Raw genomic sequence first — 22,961 nt, forward strand, 5'->3', positions numbered from 1 at the left:
AGGAAAGGAGCTGCGACGGCCACGGGAGAACTCACAGACCGGGGAGGACACGCAGCCTGCAGGTTTAATTTTCTTAATAAAACTGTTTTTCTTTTGTTTTTTGTTTTTGTTTAGGGGCAGAGAGATGGACAGAGAGGGAGAGCTCCCACTTGCTAGTTCACTCCCCAAATGCCTGGAGCCAGGAAGTCACTCCAGGTCCCCACATGGGCGGTGGGAGCATCGTCACACAGGCGGTGGGAGCATCGTCACACGGGCGGCGGGAGCCCCATCACACGGGTGGCAGAGCCCCGTCACACGGGGGGGCAAAGCCCCGTCACACAGGGGGCAGAGCCCCGTCACACGGGGGGTGGGAGCCCCGTCACACGGGGGGCAGAGCCCCCTCACACGGGTGGCAGAGCCCCGTCACACGGGCGGCAGGAGCCCCGTCACTTCAGCCGTCACCGCTGTCTCCCGGGTCTGCATTGGCAGGAAGCTGGGTTGGGATCCTGGGCTCTGCAAACCAGGTTCTCCAGCGTGGGCTGTGGCTTCCCGAGCGACGCCACACTGCTGTCCAAAGCGGGCCTCATGGCGCCTCACTGGAACAGGAAGTCCTTACAGTGACATTCAAGAGCTCGTGTAGGTCGACCTGTCCTCCTCCCTTCCTCTGTCCTCGCCCCCAACTGCTGACCAAGCCACAGGGGACTCTCCGCGTGCTCTCAGGAGGGAGAGCAGAGTCCTGCCCGGCGGCCTGTGCACATCCCCTGTCTGCGTGGAATGAGCTTTTCTCCCAGGACCTCAGGTCCACGCCGACCCCTCTATAAAAACAGCCATTTCTTTCCACTCCCCGCCTCCCTCCGACTTGGTTCCTCAGAGTTTACCGCACCTGCGAGAGGCTTTGTGTCTGGCGTCCCTGTTACATCCGCATACAGCAAACAGTGCTGGCGCACAGCAGGTGCTCAATAAACGCTCTTGCATGAATGAGCGAGTGACCCCGCTCCGTGCCCAGACTGCTGTCCACCGTTCTTCATATGGCCACGCGACCCAGCCCTGTTTGTCTCTCGAGGCTTTTCTGCTCTTTGCAAATGCACTGGACCCTTCTTCTGGGCTTTGACTCCTCGTGTTCCTTCTCCCCTGACCCTGGAGGGGATAGGCGGTGGGCCTGTGATGGCCACGGGTTGTTGTAGTGCAGTCATCAAGGTAGGTGTTCTGTACCCACTTGAACCCAGTGGTTAACTGGAATATGAAGGATCACATGAGATATGTCTGAAACAGGGTCAGCGCCAGTTGAGCACGAGCTGTCGTGGACGCGTATTCTGAACTTGCTCGGACCCAGGTCTACACTGACGATGGCACACAGCAGCACTGGAGGGGCACAAACATGTTCCTGATAGTTCCCCTACAGGAACTCAGGTCGTCACTCATCAGCAAGCGCTACCGAGTGGGCTTCCAGCACGTGGCTGAGCCGAGCCCTCCAAGTTCTCACAACCACAGTCCATATAAATCTCACGTTTAAAGATTTTGCCCCTGGGGCTCGTGTGCGGTACGGCAGGTTAAGCTGCTGCACGGGATGCCAGTGTCCCTACTGGAGCACCACTGCTAGTCCTGGCTGCTCCATTTCCGATTGAGCTTCCTGCTAGTGGACCTACGGAAGCGGTGGAAGATGGGCCAAGTACCTGGGCCCCTGCCACCCTGTGAGAGAACCAGATGAAGCTCTTGGCTTTGGCCTGGCCCAGTGTGGCCACTGTGGGTCTTCCAGCAGGTGGAAGGTCTCTCTCTCCCTCTCTGTTAACTCTGCGTTTCAACCAAAGAAGTAAGTCTTTTAAAAACAAATTATGGCATCTTATACAAGGTAAAGATGGAAACTGAGAGGGTGAATCTGGATCCATTTTTACACAAAATTGAAAGAGGTTTGTGTTTTTCATACTTATCCAATGGATCCCAGGGTTCCACAGGCAAAAGCCAACCACTGTTCTAAAAGCTACTTGCCAACTAATTCAAGCCCCACTCCACCAGGCGGTCATGGTTCCTCCCTGTCCTGACATCGGTGTGCAGCCAAATTCCTTAAAACAAAGACCACTCAAAACCCAATGATGCGCTCGGTCCCCGCTCAGCCCCTTTCTGGGACAAGGTGACACTGTCATTGACTGTCTGCTGAAGGAGGGAAGCTCATTTTCTTTAAGCTGAAGCTTCTGGTAGTAACTTAATTAGGCCAGGCTACGGAGCCGCCACTAACAGCGGTCAGCAGTGCCTGAGTCACCGGCGAAGGACAAAGCTTGGCAGACAGCCCCTTCCTGGAGGGAGGACAGAAGCCTGGGGTGGCCCCTGCCTCTCCCCGAGACCGCCCTTGAGGCCGCCACAGCCCCGACCCCCCGTCTCCCAGCTGCCCATCTCAGCAAGGCTTCCGAGTGGTTCCAGGCACAGATGCGTGCGCGCACAGCACACCCAGCACACATAGACGGACGCATAGACATAGAACTGCATTTTAAGAAAACAAGTCCCTTTACCCGATCCAATCATTTTCACAGTGTAAGCTTACTTGTGAGTTCTTGCAGCTTTCTTACATAGCAGCAGTCCCCTTTATGTCTTCTAGCGGCTATTTTAATGTTGATTAAAACTACATGTTGATATGCTCTATAATCTACTAGTTTATATACTTACTTGGGGGCTTTCAGGCCAAATTTGGGTGCCTGTAGGTTGAATTGTGGTTTGTGGGTGGGTTTCATTTCAACCATGCAGGACTGTGTTGTGATTTTAAAAACTTAAGTGCCAAAGGAAATAATGGATAACCCTTAAAATCTGGATTTCTCACATCCCAGCCGCATACCAGGTGGCTCCAGGCCACCCTGAGAGAGTGCAGCTCCCCACTTTGCCCCACTCCTCTCAGTCCCTGCTCTCACCCTCCACGCCTGCCTTGTCATCCACACGGGCCCGCGCTGACTCCTGGTGAGTTTGCAGCTTTGGACTTAATGCTTCTGGCCACTACAGGTAAAGCTGCTGATGATGCCTTCAGGGAAAATTTTTTAAACTTTATTTTTATTTATTTGAAAGGCAGAGTGATGGTGGGGGGAGGGAGGGAGAGAGAGAGAGAGAGAGAGAGAGAATGAATGAATCAATCTTCCATCAATAGGGGCTGGGCCAGGCTGAAGTCAGGAGCCAGAAACTCCATCTGGGTCTCCCACATGGGTGGCAGGGACCCATCATCCATTGCCTTCCCGGGTACATTATCAGGGAGGTGAGGTGCATTGGAAGTGGAGCAGCTGGGACTCAAACTGGCACTCTGGGATGGGATGCAGACATCGCAGGTGGCGGCTTAACTCACTTGTGCCACAACACTGGTCCCAGTTTATTTAGCTTTTGCCTCGTTTCCACGGGCTGCATTTCTGAAGGCAGGCTTACCAAGCAGAGCAAATTCCTTCTGGCTCTTGCCAGGCTGTACTCCATATGGGAGGTCCTTCGGGATCCTCTTTTGCCAATGGTATTCTACATGCTCACCCCAAATCCGGCTCAGCTGGGGAAGCACACCCTCTCTCGTGAGTGTGCAAACTGATTTAAAAAGTAGCCAACCCGAGCTGATCACATAAACCGGAGAAGGTAAAGATCTTGGTGGGAGGTGTGTATTTGACCAAATACACACACAAAAAACAAAGACCAGCTTTTGCTAAAAGAGAAAAGAACGAGATATACACGGACAGAGAGCTGTCCAGCAGGAAACCATGGCGCTGGAGACACAGGCAGGCTGGGGTGCAGCGCGGGGGCAGTCACTGAAGGCAGAGGTCACGAGGCAGGGAGCCCCTTTCCTGCTCTCATGTCCTGCAGCCTGCTCTCTTCTTCAGCCGGACGGAGGTGGCTTCCCTTGGTGTGAGGATGCTGGTTCTCGCGGCCAGCCTTCTGTCTTCTGTGTCCACAGCCCTGTCCTACACCCAGCTGGGCTGAGACACTGGTTTTGGCCACGGCCACCTTCCCCACTACAGAGCAATGCCTGACGTCCCATGCCTGGAAAGTGCCCTTAACAAGGTTGCCAGTGGCTTCCCTGCTGCGCCGGTTCTGTTCTGGGTGCTCCCCAGTCTGTGGGCACCCTGGTCCCAGTGGTCACTTCCTGTGCCTCCCCACCTTGCTCTGGGCTCCTCCCCCACCTCTTTGCCTGACCCTCCACAGTTCACTGCACACCAGACCGCTTCCCGTTCTTTCCCTGCTCAGAGGTCCTGCTCAGTGTCCCCACCCTGAGGCCCCTCGATTGCCCCATGTGAAGTCACATCCTCTGGGCCCCCTGTCCCACCGACTCCAGCTGTCCTATCTCTCTTCATGGCAACAAACAAGGACCCTAGCATGTGCTCATTTTGTCGTCTGTCTCCTCCAGTTAGGAAGTTCACGAGCGCAGAATCTTTTGTTCGTCTCCACAGTCATGTGATACTTATCCTTCCGGGTCTGGCATATTTTGCTTGGTACAAAGTTTGTGGAATTCGTTCCTGCTGGGTTACAGGCACATTCTCTGTGGTGCTGTGTCAGGTGCCACTGGATGATACAGCATCCTGCTTACCCAATCCGAGAAGGGCACTGGGGCTGTTGGTCACTTCTGGGACTAAGGTTGCGATGACCATTTGGATATGACTGGACAGACATGTGCTTCATTTCACCTGGGGTTGTACAAGGAGAGGGGCTGCTGGTCACAGTTAGCTATGTTTAACTTTCAGAGAACTTCCAACTCTTTCCTGTCTCCTTGACGCAGAGCCTGTTTCTGCCCCGTGCCAACACTTGATGCTGTCGGTCTTAGCTGCAGCCACCATGGAGGGCGTGTCACAGCACCGCTCTGTGATTTTATCTTGCATTTCTCTGATGACTAAAGACATGGAGTTTTTGTGTGCTTACTAGCTCCTTGGTTATCTTTTCTTGTGAAGGGCTTCTTCAACCACCTCCATTTATTTTTAATGTTTATTTATTTGAAAGGGAGAGAGACAGGGAGAGTGAGGGACAGACAGATCCTTCATCTGCTAGTTGACTCCCCAGATGGCTGCAACAGCCGGGGTTGAGCCAGGTTGAAACTGAGAGCCAGGAACTCCCTCTGGGTCTCCCATATTGGTGGCAGGGGGCCAAACCCCTGAGCCATCGTTTGCTGCCTTCTTGGGTGTACTAGCAGGAAGCTGGATCAGAAGCAAAGCAGCTGGGACTTGAACCAGGACTTCAATATGGGGGGAAAAGGTGTTGCAGGTTGTTTTAACCACTGTACCTTAACACCAGTCCAGACTGTCTTTTGCCCCCTGGGTCATCTGGCTTATTGAGTCACGATTCTTCATAGTCATGTATATGCTGGAGAGCAGTATTTTGTTAGGCAAATGTTTTGCGAGTATTTTCTCAGAGTCATGACTGGCCTTTTCATTTTCTTTTCTTTTTTTCAACTTTTATTTAATAAATATAAATTTCCAAAGTACAACTTTTGAATTATAGCGGCTTCCCCCGCCATAACCTCCCTCCCACTCGCAACCATTCCATCTCCCACTCCCTCTCCCATCCCATTCTTCATCACGATTCATTTTCAACTATCTTTATATACAGAAGATCAACTTAGTATATACTACATAAGGATTTCAAGACTGCACCCACAAAAACACACAAAATATAAAGTACTGTTTGAGTAGTAGTTTTACTGTTAATTGGCATAGTCCAACACATTAAGGACAGAGATCCTACATGGGGAGTAAGTGCACAGTGACTCCTGTTGTTGATTTAACAATTGACACTCTTATTTATGACGTCAGTAATCACCCGAGGCTCTTGTCATGAGCTGCCAAGGCTCTGGAAACCTCTTGAGTTCACCAACTCCGATCTTATTTAGACAAGGCCATATTCAAAGTGGAAGTTCTCTCCTCCCTTCAGAGAAAAGTACTGCTTTCTTTGATGGCCCGTTCTTTCCACTGGGATCTCACTCACAGAGATCTTTCATTTAGGTCATTTTTTTTGCCACTGTGTCTTGGTTTTCCATGCCTGAGAAACTCTCTTGGGCTTTTCAGCCAGAGCCGAATGCCTTAAGGGCTGATTCTGAGGCCAGAGTGCTATTTAGGGTGTCTGCCATTCTATGAGTCTGCTGTGTATCCTGCTTCCCATGTAGGATCATTCTCTCCTTTTTAATTCTATCAATTATTATTTGCAGACATTGGTCTTATTTATGTGATCCCTTTGACACTTAATCCTATCTTTATGATCAATTATGAACTTAAACTGATCACTTTGACTAGTGAGATGGCACTGGTACACGCCACCTTGATGGGATTGATTTGGAATCCCCTGGTACATTTCCAGCTCTACCATTAGGGGTAAGTCTGAGTGAGCATGTGCCGAACTGTACATCTTCTCCCTCTCTTATTCCCACTCTTATATGTAACGGGGATCACTTTTCAGTTAAATTTAAACACCTAAGAATAATTGTGTGTTTATTAAAGAGTTCAACCAATGGTATTAAATAGAACAAAAAAATACTAAAAGGAATAAGATAGTAAGTTGTTCCTCGACAGTCAGGACAAGGGCTGATCAAGTCATTGTTTCTCATAGTGTCCATTTCACTTCAACAGGTTTCCTTTTAGATGCTCAGTTAGTTGTCATCGATCAGGGAGAACATATGATATTTGTCCCTTTGGGACTGGCTCATTTCACTCAGCATGATGTTTTCCAGATTCCTTCATTTTGTTGCAAATGACAGATTTCATTTTTAACTGCTGTATAGTATTCTATAGAGTACATATCCCATAATTTCTTTATCCAGTCTTCTGTTGATGGGCATTTAGGTTTATTCCATGTGTTTCTATTTTGATGGCATCCAATTTTTCAATTTTCCCCACTTAATAACAAAATTGTACTGATGAGGTACAGCATGCTGCTTGGGTGACACATGCACAAGCTAATTAACCTGTCCATACATTGTCTCATGTACTTTGTGTGTGTCTGTCTTGTGGGAACATTTAAAATCTATTCCTGCAGTAGGTGTTGTGGCACAAGTTAAGCTGATGGGATTGAGTTCCACCTCCATTTTGATCCCATTTCCTGCTAATGTACACTGACCCCATTTCCTGCTAATGTACATCTGGTGATGGCCCAAGTACTTGGGTTTCTACCACCCATGTAGAAGACCTGGATGGAGTGTCCTGGAACCTGGCTCTGGATTGGCCCAGCCTGGCTGTTGTGAGAATTTGGGGAGTGATCCAACAGTTGGAGGCTCTCTCTCTTTCCTTGTCACTCTTTCAAATAAACTTAAAAAAATGATTCTTTCAGCAATTTTCAAGTATACAATTTATTGCTGTTAAGTGAAGTCACCATGGTATACAGAACTCCTGAATCCCTCTGTTTTCTTCTTATGTGGAAGGTGTCTTGAGAAATATGTTCCAGGGCTGGCACAGTGCTGTAGCAGGTAGGGCTGCCACCTGTAGCATCAACATCCCATAAGGGGAGTGGTTCGAGTCCTGGCTGCTCCACTTCCAATCCAGCTCCCTGCTAACATGCCTGGGAAAGCAGAAGAAGATGGCCCAAGTACCAGGGCCCCTTGCACTCATGTGGGAGACCTGAAAGAAGCTCCTGGCTCCTGTCTGGCCCAACCCTTGCCATTCTGGCCATTTGGAGAGTGAACCAGCAGATGGAAGACCAATCTCTAACTCTTTCTTTCCAATAAAATAAAAATCAAATTAAATTTAAAAAGAATAGAGAAATATTTGCCCACCCTGAGGCTGTGAAGGTCAAGTTTGTCTCTTGTAATTCCACTGTTTTCTGTTGAGGTCAGTCAGAGGGTTTTTTTTTTTTTTTTTAAGATTTATTTATTTGAAAGGCAGAATTATATGGAGAAAGAAGGAGCAAAAAAGAGATCTTCCATCTGCTGGTTCATTCCCCAAATGGTCACAATGGTCAGGGCTGGGCCAGTGGAAGCCAGGAACCAGGAGCTTATTCCAGGTCTCCCTTACACGGGTGCTGCGATCCAAGAACTTGGGCCATTCTCTGAGGTGCATTAGCAGGGAGCTGGATTGGAAGTGGAGCAACCGGGACTTGAACCAGCGCCCATATGGGTTGCCAGCACTGCAGATCCAAGTTTAACCCTCTGTGCCACAGCACTGGTCCCCGTCAGGGGTTCTGAGTGAAGAACAGACATGACAAGACTCCTGTACCGGAAGCATCACTTTGCTGTGCTGAGATGGGGCTGTGGGGCAGCAGGTAGATTTGAGGTGACCACCACGATCTAGGTGTGCATGGACCAGGCTGGGCAGAGCGGAAGTGGTGGCAGAGGCTGAATTCTAGAAGGAGTCATCGGCGAGCTTTGGGCCATGCCCTTCATCAGAAGATGAATGGTGTCTGGCTTTAAGGAGTGCTGCTTCCTTTCTCTGAAGACTCCAGCACTTGTCATTTTTCCATAAGGCCAAGTGTGTGGACAGAGACTCCAGCAGTGTTTGCGACACATTTTAACCTATCCTCACTATTTCAAGTAAAGAGTTGGTTTTAAGTTTTAATCCACACACTGACATCTTCAGGCATGGCTGCCCTAAACACAAATGCCGACTCATCTGTCCGCCCGTGAGAGATCGAAAGAAAAGGAAACCGACATATTTCACGTCGCGCTCTGCGTCACTTCTGTTGGGACTCATAAATCCATGCCTCTCTGCTGTGGCCACTTCGTGTCTGACCCTTTCCTTAACTCATGATTTATTGCTGCTGCTCCTGTTGCCAGACTTATAAACTTCACTGTCCTTCATGACACCTCCTTTGTATACGAGGCTACGAGACAGCAAATTTATTGTCTATGAATTGGTACCTTGAAAAATTACATCAATGCAAAGTGATTGCCTTTGAGCCTCCATAGCCAATAAGTTTATTTTTTTGGAGGGGATGATATGAGGTCATAGGATGATATATATAATCGGTGATCACAGAACGGAAAGGAGCAAGTTGGAAGTCCAGTGCCACAGAGCCGAGAAGGAAGGTTTCTCTCTCTCCCATCATGTGTAAGCTGGCCTCCTGCTGTCTGCTTTTTATAGCACTCTTAAAGCCTGTCTCCGCTCTCCCCATCCTTGGCTCGGGGGAAGCGTCCTTTCAGCCCTCAGGTAAGATGATTTTCCTCTCTATGGTAAGCCTGAGACCCTCCCTGGTTTAGAGCAGTGTTAGAGATAAAGATGGGGTTCCTGCTTAAAGGAAACTTCTATCAGTAGCCCTGCTTATGAAAAGATCATTAGAGGATCCTCACTGCACATCTGAGACTTAGGGATGGGGACAGGTTCCCTCCCTAAAGTATGATCACGGGAGGAAGCTCTGCAATTCAAACTCTTTTTGGGGCCAAGCTATTTTTTCCAATTTTAAAAATGGACCTGAATTTAAAACCTCATTACTTTTAGTTCTTATTTCAAATGAGCTGGCTGAATGTAGAACTGGTTGTTTCCGTTATAGATTAATACTGTATTTATTTGATCTTATATTAAAAGTAATCACCTGACATGTGTTGTATGAAACAAAAATGTTCATTAAAAATGAAGTGGCATGTGGGAGTTAGGGACATTGTAGGCTTCCAAGTATTCTCATTTAGTTCAAGCCTAAGTTGGATTTTTAAAAATCTGTAAGTAGATACTTATTTTGCTATTACCTTTAATAGATGGAAAGACTGACTATATAAAATTTAACTGGATTTAATGTTGTCTTTAATTCTGGATACTTTTAGATTTTAAAAGAAAAACACCCTCTAAGCATTGGTTTTATCATTTCTCTGCTCTGAAAGTTTTTCCCAAGCATCTTTCTGATGACTCCTGAGCACTGTGATCATTCAAGCGCCGTCAGCCAACTGCTGGTCACAGAGCTCAAAAGCAGCCCCTAATGGCCAAAATGGCATGGACCTCACCAGCTCTTCTATTTAAAAAGGAACAGGGAAAATCATATGATGAAATCAGGGGTGCTCAGTTATTACTGTCACCCTCAACAATCTGCAGTTAGAATTTTTAAAACTTAGATGAAACGAGAGTAACATCTCAATCACATTCTAGACAGGCGGCAGCTGACCTTGGAATTTTATCATTTGTCTCTAAATAAATGATCCTTCATGACAAACATTTATATTGATAAAATTTTATAGATTTTTCAGTAACATTCTTGAAAAATGCAGGAATGTGCTCCAGTGTGCTATAATGCTGTATTGTCTCTAATCTCTGTGGGAGGTCAGTATGTGCACGCCTGCAGCTGGGGCTGTGTTGTGGCTTCCCAGCCCAGCTCCCAGGGCCTCCAACCCCAGCGCAGTAGCACCAGGAGAACTCACTGGACGCCATCTCCACTCACTGCGCCTCAGGCACCTATCACACCTCACACGCACCAACCTCTCCTCACACACACCTACTGGACTCCACTCGCGCCTACCACACCTCATGCACATCTACCTCACCTCACACGTGCCTACCTCACCTCACACGCGCCTACCTCACCTCACACACATCTACCACACCTCACACACATAACCTCACCTCACACGCATCTACCACACCTCACACACATCTACCTCATCTCACACACATAACCTCACCTCACACACTAACCTCACCTCATGAGTGCCTACCTCACCTCATACCCTAACCTCACCTCACACGCATCTACCACACCTCACACACTAACCTCACCTCATGAGTGCCTACCTCACCTCATACCCTAACCTCACCTCACACGCATCTACCACACCTCACACACTTACCTCACCTCACATGCACCTACCTCACCTCATACCCTAACCTCACCTCACACGCCTACCCTACCTCAGGTGTACCTACCACACCCCACTTACCCTGCCTTGGGCGCGCCTACCACACCTCACACATACTTCCCTCACTCCACACACTAACCTCACCTCACACACACCCACTGCACCTCCGCAGTGCCTACTGTACCTCACGGTCACTTACCACACTCTCCCCAACTTCCCATCACGTTGTATGCCACGTCGTTGCACCAGTTTCACACCAGAAACGCCAGCCAAGTTCCTTACGGATCATTTGGAAGCTGACCTCTTCCCAAGTGTAACAATTTTGACTGGGTCTGGAGGTCCGGTGAGATAACCTGTGCCCCAGCCCGTCTGCTTAACGGGAAACCCCACCATCTTTGCCTCCTCTTAGTCCAGCCTCCTCACCACACAGCCAGAAGCAGAAGGCGGCAGCAGCCGTGGGTAAACGGGGGGCAGGACGAGTCAGACTTCCTGAGCAGAAACTGGGTCTCAAGAAAGCAGGCTCAGCCCTCTCCTGCCCGCAGTGCCTGGGGGGCTGGGTCCTCCCCGGGCAGCAAGGAGTGGGTGGGCACTGCAGCCATGGCCCTGACATCTACTCTGACACACACCCGATCACAACCCCGCACCTGAGGGTGTTCCAGGCATGTTTCACTGCCCTGGGGACTCCCAAGAGATGCCTGAAGACAACCGGCTGAAGTGGAGACCCCCCCACCCCCCACCCCGTGTCTGTTCCTGCTCCACAGCTCGCAGCCGAGACACCAGGGAGCCTCTGGGGGCGCTGGAGCGCACTCCCGTCGTTCTGCAGCCGGGGCCGGAGATGCTGGGTGCCGGCCGCAGCGCCAGGCTGCGGGAAGCAGGTACGGTGCCTCTCCCGGTGGTCTCCTTGCTCACATCCTCAGGTGAGGTCACACCCAGCTTTGGAACACAGAGGGGGCGGCACGGAGCCAGCGCTGGGCCCTGGCAGCCTCCCCTGCTGGCCCGCGCGCGGCCCTCTGCCGCCTTCAGCTTCCCCTGCCCCGGGAGCTCCCGGCCAGTGCGAGGTTCTGCCCGGCACCTCAGCCTTTGCGCCTTCTGTGTGGCTTTCACTTAGTTTTTGTGGGTGCGAGGTCATTCTAGCGAGTGCAGTTTCGTAGGGAACAGCAATGGTAACAGGGCTACTGTGAGGCATCCGGGAAAGCGCACAGCGCCCGCTCAGTCACCCTGAGCCGACGCCCGTGGCCAGCGGGGCTGCTTCCCATCTGTGCCCTCGCAAGCGCTGCCACGCGTGCTCAGGTGCGCTGGCAACAGGACGGGCCTGTCCCACAGATACGAGTGCTTCTGTTGCGGTTTGGACAAACTGCTCATCTGCGAGGTCCCTGGGGGCAATGCCGAGTCCTGGGAGTTCCAGGCAAGAAGAGGGCCTGCCTGTCTGCATCCAAGCCAACATCACTGCAGCGTGGACAGGCAGAACCCCTTAGCCGCGTTCGCCGCGCCACGTTTGAAAACAAGCTGAGGCAGAAGTGGGAGAGCTGAGGCACTGGTTTCCAAACTGTTTTGCAGATCCTCAGACCGACATTTTCAACCCACGAGGAAATCTGAAGCAGGTGAGTGACTGCTTGTGGTGCTGGGTGTGCACTAAGGGGAACATGCCAGGCGTCCCCCAGGACCTACCATCTTGAGCCATGGCAATGTTCTGGGTGGAAGCCGCACCTGGAAACAATGGGCCAGTGTCGTTTCAAAGCGTTAATTTTCCAAATTTTGACTCCTATAAAATCTGGAAGCAACAAGAACGTATCCATTGCCAGTTTGGACGAGTTCTAACCGGTTGCAAGAGAAGAGAAACGCAGATGAGGGCCCGCTCTGAAGCACGTCGTCTGCTGTGTGGGCTCGTCCTCGTGGCGACAGTCAGCCCACAGCCAGGGGCCCTGGTGTCCTTGGAAGCCCGGGACACGGAATCTTGGGCACCTCCCCGATGTCCCCACTTCCCCGAACCCCGCGGCTTCCCCAGGAGGTTCCTGCGCACGTGGAGAGGGGAAGAGTGCTGCTGTGAGACGCCGAGGGGGAACCCGTGCAGAGGGAGAAGGGTTTCTAGGGAATTCTCTCGGGCGCGGTGGACACACTAACAGGGAATGACGGACTCTGGTGTGTCCTCACGGCCATCCTGTTGGCCACCCACTGCCGCCAGTGCCTCTGAGCATGTTTGGGCCTCCAGGATCGCAGCACAAAGGATTCTAATGAGCTCTAGTCAAGCACTTGCCAGACATTTCCAGGGACACCTTTTTGAGTGTGACACTCATTAACATTCTAGCAAAAATGCACCCCGCAAACATGAATACCCGGACACACAGGCTCAAGGAGGGGTCAGCCACTCGGCACAGGGAGCCCCACTGAACATGCAGCACTCTGGTCCCCGTGCCAGCCCAGAGCCGGCACCTGCTAAAGGTTGGACGTGCGTCTTGCTGAAGACTCGTAGGATTCCTAATTCACTGACAACTTATCCTGCCTTTTGTTTGGCTCACTCTCATTTCAGGCTTTCTCCGGACAAGGTCCAAACATTCTGCTGAGTCATCTTTTGGCCAGAACCAGGAAACAGTATAAGAAACGTGGGACTCCCTCCGAGTGCTTCTGGAAATACTGCGTCTGAAGGGACACGGCCATCTATTAGTTCAGAAACATCCAGCTCAGAACATTAAAAATATAAATGCTTGACTTGAAAACAGCGTGAGGAACAACTAGGCAAACCACACCCTGTTATTATTTGGAAAAATAAATCCTCTATGTTTTGCAAAGAACATGAGTGGTTATTCATAAACATTATCTTAAAACCTGTAATTTTTATTTCAATTCACCCTATGGAATTCTTTCAGAACTTAAAAGTGAAGCCAGGGGTATGAATTCAGCACGGTGTTAAGCTACTGCTTTGGAAGCCCACATCCCATATTGGAGTGTCTGGGTTTGAGTTCTGGTTCTGCTTCTGATGTCAGCTCCTCACTAATGTGTGCTCTGGGAAGCAGGTGTGGGCTCAAGTGCTTGAGGTCCTGCTACCCACATGGGAGGCCTGGACTGAGTTCCAGGCTCCTGGCTTTGGCATGGTCCAGGCCTGGCTCTTGCAGGCATTTGGGGAGTGAACCAGTAGATAAGAGATCTCTGTCTGCCTATCTCTGTTTCAAATTAAAAAAAATAAATAAATAAAACCAGTAAGTGAATGGAATAAAATACTAAGAAACTCCTAAAAACAAAATATAGTTAGAATCATTAAACTACAAATCACTTCAGTAAACTGTATTATCTTAGCTATTATGTTCTCTCTTAACACTTAAAGATGGTAACACAAGTTATTACTTTCCAAGCCTAGAAAAAGATCTGAATGAAGGCTGGCTGCAGGTGAAGGCTGAGGACGGCCACGAGCTCACTTGTCCAGCACTGAGTGCTTCAAACATGAGCCCTGAACACCAAGGCCTGCTTGATCCCAGCCCCTGTGAGCTCAGAATGTCTGCTCATGCGAGGGAAGACACCTGCACATCTCTTGTCATTTCTTTATTTTTAAAGATTTATTCGAAAAGCAGAGTTAGAAAGATCTTTCATTCACTGGCTTGCTCCCCAAATGGCTGCAACTGCCAGGGATTGGCCAGGCTGAAGCCAGGAGCCAGGAGCTTCATCTGGGCCTCCCATGTGGATAAAGGGGCCCAAGGACTTGGGCCATCTTCCACTGCTTTCCCACATGTATTGGTAGTGAGCTGAATGGAACTGGAGCAACTGGGACTCAAACTGGTGCCCATATGGTGCAGGCAGTGGTTTAACCTGACATACCACAGCGCCAGCCCTGGGTATTTCTTCCTAAAAACCACACATGTGTAAACACTAATTTATATTCTGCTAATACATCTACAGAAATATAGCTTCTGTCTGTACAGAAGATCTGTGAGCTCCCAGGAGTTCTGGGTGGCTCGGAGCTGGAAGCCCACACCCAGGAGAACTCTGGGTGGCTCGGAGCCCGGAGCCTGTGCTCCGTGCTGGGCCGTGCCCTTCCCAGAGGACGCGCCGAGGCGGCAGGTGCAGACGGGCAGCAAACAGTGCACGTGTCTCGGAGCACAGGTGTGAGGCGTTAGGAACACATCTGCAAGGAAACAGGTGTCCAAGCAGAGGAGCGGGCGCCTCGTTTCAGAAACACGAACTACAGCGAGGGCGGGGCTGGGGCCAGCTGTTTCTCGCTGAAGTTAAACTGGCACCGGTTCTCTGAAATAGAACTCCGATGCCCAAAACCACCTGGTACCAGAGTGACCGCAGGGTGGAGTCCCACTGTGGGAAACCCCCAAGTCTCTTACCTGCTCCACAGCCGACAGGCAGTTGTTTTGCAGATGGGGATCTGCAGTCAGAACGCTACGGTCAGACCCCGAACCCCACACTCAGTCCTCCCTGGCTGTGCCGACTCACTCCTCTGCCTTGGTCTCCTCCTCTGCAAGCCGAGGTCACCAACAACACTGACGACATCGGTGGCTGCGGGGGTTAAGCAAAACCATTCGCATGAAGCACTTAGTCCGCCACAGCGATGCACACTGGACCAATACCGAGCTGCTTTCCCCCTCTTGGTATCACTGCTGTCTTTGTGAAAGGAAACAGTGTGTAACACTACAAAAGCCCTCTGAGCTTCTGGATCTTGCTCTATAATTTCTGGATTTTATTTCCAGCGGTTGCACTGCCAGACTTTGTGAAGCAGCTGTGATCACCCTATATAAGTTATAAGAGTAATTTGGCATTATAAATGTTATAAATTTGGCATTAAGATTAGTAAGTATTAAAAATATGTGCATAGATTCAGGAGCCAATAAATTCTAACAAGCGAATGAATGTAACAAGTCCCACCTTCTGCATGGCAACAGCAAATGCAAAACACTGCTGAGAACTGAGAAGGGTCCTGCTAACCTGACGTGAGGGCCCTCACGGACCCTGATGAGCACTTCTAAGGGACACTCTGTGACGTCATTCACTTCCAAGTGACACCCTGACATCATTTGCTTCCATAGACAGGAAACAAATTCAGAGCAAACATTTGTTGATGCAGTACGAGGAAAATTTCAATTTACAACAATACTCATGTAAACGCTGAAACCTACAATAGACATTTTTATTATCAATTCCTATGGTCATGACTAGAGTGAATAAACTTGAACACTGAAGTTTAAGCTGGGCAAAGCCCCCTGGGGGGCAGCAGTCACCACTGCTGAGCCCATGGCCGCCTTCAGCAGCACAGCCAGCCTCCATGCTGACTCATCATGGGCCACGAAGAGGTCTGACAGGTTCCCGGCCTGCTTATGAAGGCACCAGTGTCGATCAAATGCGTACACCACACTTCATAAAAAGTATCTGAAGGCAGGAAACAGGCAAACTCAGATGCCATCTAGAAATAACGGGAGGAAGGTTCCTATTATTAGAGACCCAAGTTCCACAATATTCATCTGTGAATGCAGGATGACCCTGGCGGCTACATGTGCCATTTCTGATTTGCACAATTCAAAACTTTGCTACTACAGAGGCTCGCTGGTGGACAAGATGGAAACTGAATGACTGTTTAAATCTGATTTTTCACTATGGGGAAAGATACCATATGAGTTATCAACACACAAAGGCCTCAGAAAACGTTTAAACATCAGGGTGGCTAGAACATGAATGTCTTCAAGAAAAGGATATCTGCATGGAACTGCTCAGTGTTAGAAAACACCAAGAGATGTCAAAGCAGCATTTGAAAAGGATTTTGACACCGATTTCCACCCAGAAAACTACTTCAGAAAGGAACTCCAAGCTACAGGGGTTTGGGGAAGTTAGGGTGTCTGGCAGTTGTCATGGATAAAAAGATCAATTCTAATCATTCTCAGATGCTTTATTTAACATGTCAAAGAAGAAATGTTTTCCTAAAACAGAAACAAAACAGCAAACAAAAATGTTAGTGGGCTGCAAGTTTAAAAAAAGGTTACTGTAACCTTCACTTCCTTGTGCCCCCTTTGCTCCTCTGCGTGGGTAGGGATTCCGCTGATCACTCACATCTGAGAGGAATCACACAGCCTTCCCTATGAGCAGTGGTGAGTGAGCTGACTTAGCACGTGAACAGTCACACACACGGCCTCGGAGTCACGGCTACGAGTGGCAGAGAGCAGGACAGGAGGCATCGCAGCACCCCGCGCTAGCTGCTGGGCTCCCTAGAACGTTTTTCTCACGGCACAGTTCCCACAACACTTGCCCTGCTCAGAGGCAAACAGGCTGGAGATGGAGAGAGCTCTTTCATGTGAATTGGATGGAAGGAAAGAGTAAACTGTTAGTTGTGGTGAGACTGAACATTTAAACATACGAACACATGGAAACAATATTAACTAACTTTTGAAATCATCATTTTTAAATATTTGTCAAATATTTGACCACGAGTATTTTTAAAATGAAAATGTTATAAAGCAAACACCATGGGCTGAGTGAGAAGCACTTGTGTGAACATTACAAATGAAAATGTGAACTTGAACTCTTCAAATAATAAGCTCAGGGTAAGCTGATCAATTTCTAATCCAAGACTCTCAGAATTTCAGTGTGAGGTGGAAAATCAACAGGAAAGGCATTTATAAGAATAAAGATAATGTCTACATAAATAAAGAACCACTAGAAAAAAAAAAGAATGAAGATTAAGTTCAACCCTAAAAATGAGGTATTTCTAGATCCACCAGTGGATACTGTGTTGTAAAGCGCTCTGACAAAACCACAAAGTTCTCTCTTAGTTATGGAACGGAGGTACCAGGCCACACGATGCCTGGCTGGATGTGTTACATTAACAGATATCATGATGAAAAGTCTGTGACCTCTAAGTGGGATTTCTTCAAGTACTCTAACAGAACAGTTCCATAACAGAGCAACACAACCGAGGCGAACGTCTGGGGCTCTATTTGGCCACACTTCTCATTACAGCTCACTTCGTGTGATGTCTAAAATGAGGTTTTGTCACACACTACCCCTTAGAGGCAATACAATTTCCTTCTTTCTTTTTTTTTTTTTTTTTTAAGACAGAGTTACAGAGAGAGGCAAAGAGAGAGAGAGAGATCTTCCATCCACTGGTTCACTCCCCAGATGGCCACAATGGCCAGAGCTGCGCTGATCCAAAACCAGGAGCTTATTCCAGGTCTCCCACATAGGTGCAGGGGCCCAAGCACTTGGGCCATCTCCCACTGCTTTCCCAGGCCATAGCAGAGAGCTGAATCGGAAGTGGAGCAGGCGGGACTAGAACTGGTGCCCATGTGGGATGCCGGCGCTTCAGGCCAGGGCTTTAACCCGCTGTGCCACAGCACAGGCCCCAATCCAATTTCTTTAGAAGATGGCTATACGAGAAGATTTAATACATCAGGAACAGAGAGAGGATTCTACAGACAACATGTGCTTCAGAAAAATGGTATTAACAGAATCAAAATGGGAAAGTACCTAACAGGGTACCCTCGTGGTGACTGAAGGGTCCACAGAGGGCTGCTCACCCTGCCTGTCTGGGAAAGGCCAAGCAGGGATCCCCACAGGTGCTCAGGCACTGTCTTCTGCCAGGTCCGGGCTGCAGGATTCTGCAGCATCATCGAGGAGCTCTCTGGTTTCCCCAGTGACACAGCTCTCCAAAAAGATCAAGGCAGGCAAGTGATCTGATGTTGGTGTCATCTGCAGTTTTAGAATCAACAGAAGGCTGGCCAAGCAACATACTTCTAACTCCCCAACTTATTCATGTCCTCAAATATCCAAATGCAGCTGGTTCTTTATTATTAGACGGTAAATGACAGAAATTATTTAAATACAGTCATGTGCCGCTTAACAGTGCACTCTGAGAAATGTGTCGCTAGGCAATTCCTCGCTGTGTGGATATCATAGAGTGACTCACACCAACGAGCCCGTACAGGCCTGTCACTCCACCTGGCCTCCCTGCGATCAACAGATGTGGTAGCCATGAGATGCAGGCGCTGCTGCCAGCCTGGCCATGCAACCGTTTCTCGGCAAGCCTTGCCGGAAGCAGCAGTGCACGCTTGAGCCCTGAGGAAAGCAAACGCACAGAACAGCACCACCGTGGTCTAGCCTCACAGCCAGCCATCACACAGTGCAGGCAGCGCGTACGCGTTCTGCTTTTCACAGCTGGCAGAGCAGGTGCACCACACGGGCGAGTGCTGCACTGCGCCACACCGTGACAGACGAGCTGTCCCCAGGTGGTGGGCATCTTTCAGCCCCACTGCAGCTCCAGGGGATCATGGGTGAACACGGGGTCTGCCGTTGGCTCACGTGTTACCTGGCACAGGTAAGTTGTTTTGGTGCACACTCTTCATATACCCTTCACACAACAAAGGCATGTAGATGGCCCAACACCTGCTTTCTAGCGAGGTTCCAGAACCAGTCTGACACTGCTCACTCTTCTTCAACACTGGGCGTCGGGAGGGGTTCTGCACAGACAGTGGAGCAGGAAGCATGGGAGCCTGTCTCCCTCTCCAGACAGCCATCGGCTCTGGAATCCGTCCGCTGTCACCGCCTGGGAGCTCTGGAGTCTGTGGGATGCCGGCATCGCCCAGGGGAGGCCTGGGTGGGCAGCTGCAGCGAGTGTGGGTCAACGTCAGCCCCAGACCAATTGCACTGCAAAGAATCAACCAGACCCAAAAGAAGACGGCAGCACAAGAAACAAGGGACAAAACGTTGTAAGGTGTACGCAGACAGCAAGTGACATAGGAGGCCCCTCCTCATCAGAAATTACTTTAAGGCAGAGACTGGCAGAGTAGGTTAAAAAAAACATGACCCTGCTCTGTGCTACCTGCAAGAGACTCACTTCAGATCTAGACAGAAATAGGTGGAAAGCGAAAGGGTGGAAACGGTGACAGAAGCAGAGCTGGGGTCCAGACAGAAGCTGGTCACGAAGTCACTGTGACTCCACTCACCCGAGGCGCCCAGCGTCATCGAACGTGTTCCGGCGGAGGCAGAACAGTGGTCACAGGGTTGAGGGGCAGGATGGGTTACAGCTCAGTGGCACCACCTGGGCTCGCAGATGAGCCGAGTGGAGAGCGAGTGGTGATGACGGCTGAGAAACCAACCGGATGTGCTGACCCCTCGGGGCCCCACACTTCCTGTGCACTGTGTGCATTTTCCCACAACCAAAAAAGTGTTACTCAGTTTTTAAAAGGGGTTGTGGTGGGGAGGCTTTAAGTGACTTTCATAAGCCTTAATCTCATACTTTCTTGGACGTCTAACTTTATTTTCTGTTAAAACTTTAACTTGACTCTTCACCCTCCCACATTTAAAAAATTTTTATTTGAGAGGCAGAGATGGGGGGGCAGGAGGAGAGAGAAAGAGCTCCTATCTGCTGGCTTACTCCCCACATGCCCAGGCTGGCCCAGGGCTGCAGGCAGGCTGAATCCCAGGTGTCCCACTTGCCTGTTAGGAACCACATCACTGGCTCCTCCAGTCTGCACTGGTGGGAAGCTGGAATCAGGAGCTAGAGCTGGGAATCGAACCCAGGTCCTGGCACTCGGCTAGATGCCTGCTCCTATATTTTGATTCTTGTGGAAACGAAGAGCTCATCATGAGTACAGTCCTCATCACTATCACTCCGGCCGCCGCCACCACCAGTTGGCACCACTGGTTGTTCACAGATGATCTCACTGAGAAGCCCTCAGAACAGCAGAGTGGTCACACCAAAGTCCTGCCAGGTGTGAACACCAGGTGTCTCGGGTGTCAGTCTGCAGCTTTCATTCCTTCCAACATGTGCAGGTGCACCTCACCCCTCTGCTCCCTCATCAACCACACGTCACAGCAGGGCCTTTACTCTTCACCATCCCAGACTCAGAATCCAGAGAACCCCCAGGCTGCGACTGCTTGTTTACCATCTACAGACGCATCAACAAAGCAGGGACAGAATCACCCTGCAGAGGCCGTGGGGAGAATTGAGGCCTTCAGGGATCCGGCACAGATGCCTCGGTGCAGGCCAGCTGTCTCGTTCCTGATGGACATGTGGTTCTGACTCCAGGAGTGCACCTGGGCGAGCTCTTCCTTCTGCCCACGAGAAGACAGGGGCTGTTGCTGCCTCGTGCGATCTAGTGCTATCTAGTCTTTTTTCAATACCACTACTGAGCCCTGAAAATAAACACACACACCTCAGGGGTCCTGAATGAGGCATCGGAGAGTAGCCCGGCTCATGACTGGCAATGTCCTCCCCATTGCTTGTTCACACGTGACGCACATGTTTAAAAAAGAACAATCACTTCTTTATCAGGCTGGTCAGGCAGAGCTCTGTCCTGCATGGGAAACCTGTTTCATGTTTCCGTGAAGCAACAGAGACGAACACACTTGCTGCAGCTCTTTCCCTTCAGAACGGGGGAAAGTCCACAGCCTGCAAAGGAAGCCTGGCACCAGCTTACTGGCTTGCCGCCTTGGACAGCACCGGCCTTGCCTGCTGGGCTCCCTGCATGCGCCCCATTCCTTAGTCGGGAGCTGAATACACGTGACTTCCACCACCATCCTGGACTGTACATCGTTGTCACTTGACTTCAAATGAATGAATTTGAAAATACAATTTTCTCACGGCATGTATAAAACATCAAGAAGTCATTCTGTACTAAAAACACATTAAGAAACCATAAACATAACACTGAGTGGGATGTCTAACGTGCGGTCTTACCTCTTGGGCACCTGGTGAGTTTGAGAACGGAGGTGGGAGTTTGTTCTGCACTCTCCAGTCGGACTTCTCAGCTGTCTTGAGCCATGATTCCTCCTGTGCACTCTGAGCTCGCTGCCCACCTGGGGAGACTCCCACAGAACGACTGCCACCAGCAAAGTCTCTGCTGTCACTGCTTCCTGCCGGAAACCACCAGCAACACCATCAGAACACATTGCAGAGACCCAACCTGGACGCCAGGATGCACCCTTCTCTCCTCACTCTGACTGCTATCGGGAAGCCCACCTTTTCACGCTAACACCCTGGTTTTCAAGAAAAAGCAGTGTATATATGCACATATTCAAGTGTCTACTATGAAGTGAATATGGCAAAATGATAAAAACTGTTACCATTAAAAATTAAAAAACAAATAATCAAAAAGAGAAAAAGTATTGAATTTAGGAAAAGAACAAGACCCTGGCAAGTGACGACAGTGCTGCTCACCCCTGTCCAGGGAACTCTGGCCGCCCTGCAGGCAGCACTCAGCCTCAGTTTCCTCCTGGCTCCTCCCCCACGCCTCATCAGCTGTCCATCCTGAGACGACATCCCCTCCTTACCATCCCCCACAGCTGTTCCACCTCCCAAACCACCAACATCCCAACTTTGCTTTCTCATTTGCTTGCTCAGCTGCTCCCTACAAATGTGCTCCACTGCTTTGATCTCTTTGGTTCCCTTGTTCTTCACCTTGGAGTCCACAGTTCATCTTTCAGTATCTCAGACTCGTGACACCGTGGGCATCTTTTCCCTTTTGACTCTTCACTGCTGTCGAAGCATCAGCTCAGGCAGAGCCAATCACTGACTTTCCAACAAGCCCAGGCAGCCAAACAGGAGGAGAAAGCCACACAGCACAGGTGCATGGTGCTCAACCACCATGAGCCTCAATGGGAACAGGAGCGCCAGGCTGGGCACCCTGCTGCAGGGCTCTTCCGCCTCCCCCAGCAGCTGTTCTCCACTCCCCCTTACCGCCCTCACTCTCACTCTTCTCCGAGGAAAAAGAACCAGCAGAAGGAAATGCACCACCTGCCCGATTCCAAGCATAAACGCCCCCCCCCCAACCTTCCTCGGCCCCTCCTGGTGTGGCTGAGGAGCCCCTATCCCCAGGCCCACTACTGACAGTTTCCATGGAGCCCTAGGTCATCCCTTTCCTATCTTGCATTTCACCCTTCCAGATCCTTCTCATTGGCATTTGTTGTTGTTGTTATTTGTTTTTTTTTTTTAAAGACTTATTTATTTTTATTTATTTGAAAGACAGAGTTACATGGAGAGAGGTAGAGACAGAGAGAGAGGTCTTCCATCTGTTGGCTCACTCCCCAGATGGCCTCAACAGCCGGAGCTGTGCCAATCCAAGCCAGGAGCCAGGAGCTTCTTTTGGGTCTCCCACATGGTGCAGAGACCCAAGCACATGGGTCGGTCATCTTCTACTGCTATCCCAGGCCACAGCAGAGAGCTGGACTGGAAGAGGAGCAGCCAGGACTAGAACCGGCACCCATATGGGATGCCGGCGCTTCAGGCCAGGGCTTTAACCCATTTTGCCACAGCGCTGGCCCCCTCATTGGCTTTGAGACAATTAACATGAAGCAAACA

At 50.0% G+C, this 22,961-nt stretch overlaps 1 protein-coding gene across 2 annotated transcripts; it reads left to right on the forward strand.

The window, feature by feature from the left end:
- The first annotated feature begins 8,891 nt into the window (after positions 1–8,891).
- On the forward strand, positions 8,892–13,467 carry UTS2 (urotensin 2). Of its 2 annotated transcripts, none has more exons than XM_070079368.1 (4): positions 8,892–9,050; positions 11,443–11,556; positions 12,239–12,282; positions 13,209–13,467. In XM_070079368.1, the coding sequence occupies exons 1-4, from the start codon at positions 8,948–8,950 to the stop codon at positions 13,320–13,322; spliced, it is 375 nt and encodes a 124-aa protein (XP_069935469.1). In that variant the 5' UTR covers positions 8,892–8,947; the 3' UTR covers positions 13,323–13,467. The 2 variants fall into 2 exon arrangements, with proteins under 2 accessions (XP_069935469.1, XP_051714116.2); XM_051858156.2 differs by having other exon boundaries at positions 8,908–9,050; positions 11,443–11,598.
- The last annotated feature ends 9,494 nt before the right edge of the window (positions 13,468–22,961 follow it).

The sequence above is a fragment of the Oryctolagus cuniculus genome, chromosome 7 (assembly GCF_964237555.1).
Source record: "Oryctolagus cuniculus chromosome 7, mOryCun1.1, whole genome shotgun sequence".
NCBI classification, from domain to species: Eukaryota; Metazoa; Chordata; class Mammalia; order Lagomorpha; family Leporidae; genus Oryctolagus; species Oryctolagus cuniculus.

What these genes read in the sequence shown, in the direction of transcription:
- UTS2 (XM_051858156.2), top strand. Translation starts at nt 8,948, where the DNA reads ATGTGTAAGCTGGCCTCCTGCTGTCTGCTTTTTATAGCACTCTTAAAG. An exon ending in AGCGTCCTTTCAGCCCTCAG is followed by an intron (nt 9,051 to 11,442) that starts GTAAGATGATTT and finishes CCTGCTCCACAG; the next exon opens with CTCGCAGCCGAGACACCAGG. An exon ending in CTCCTTGCTCACATCCTCAG is followed by an intron (nt 11,599 to 12,238) that starts GTGAGGTCACAC and finishes ACTGTTTTGCAG; the next exon opens with ATCCTCAGACCGACATTTTC.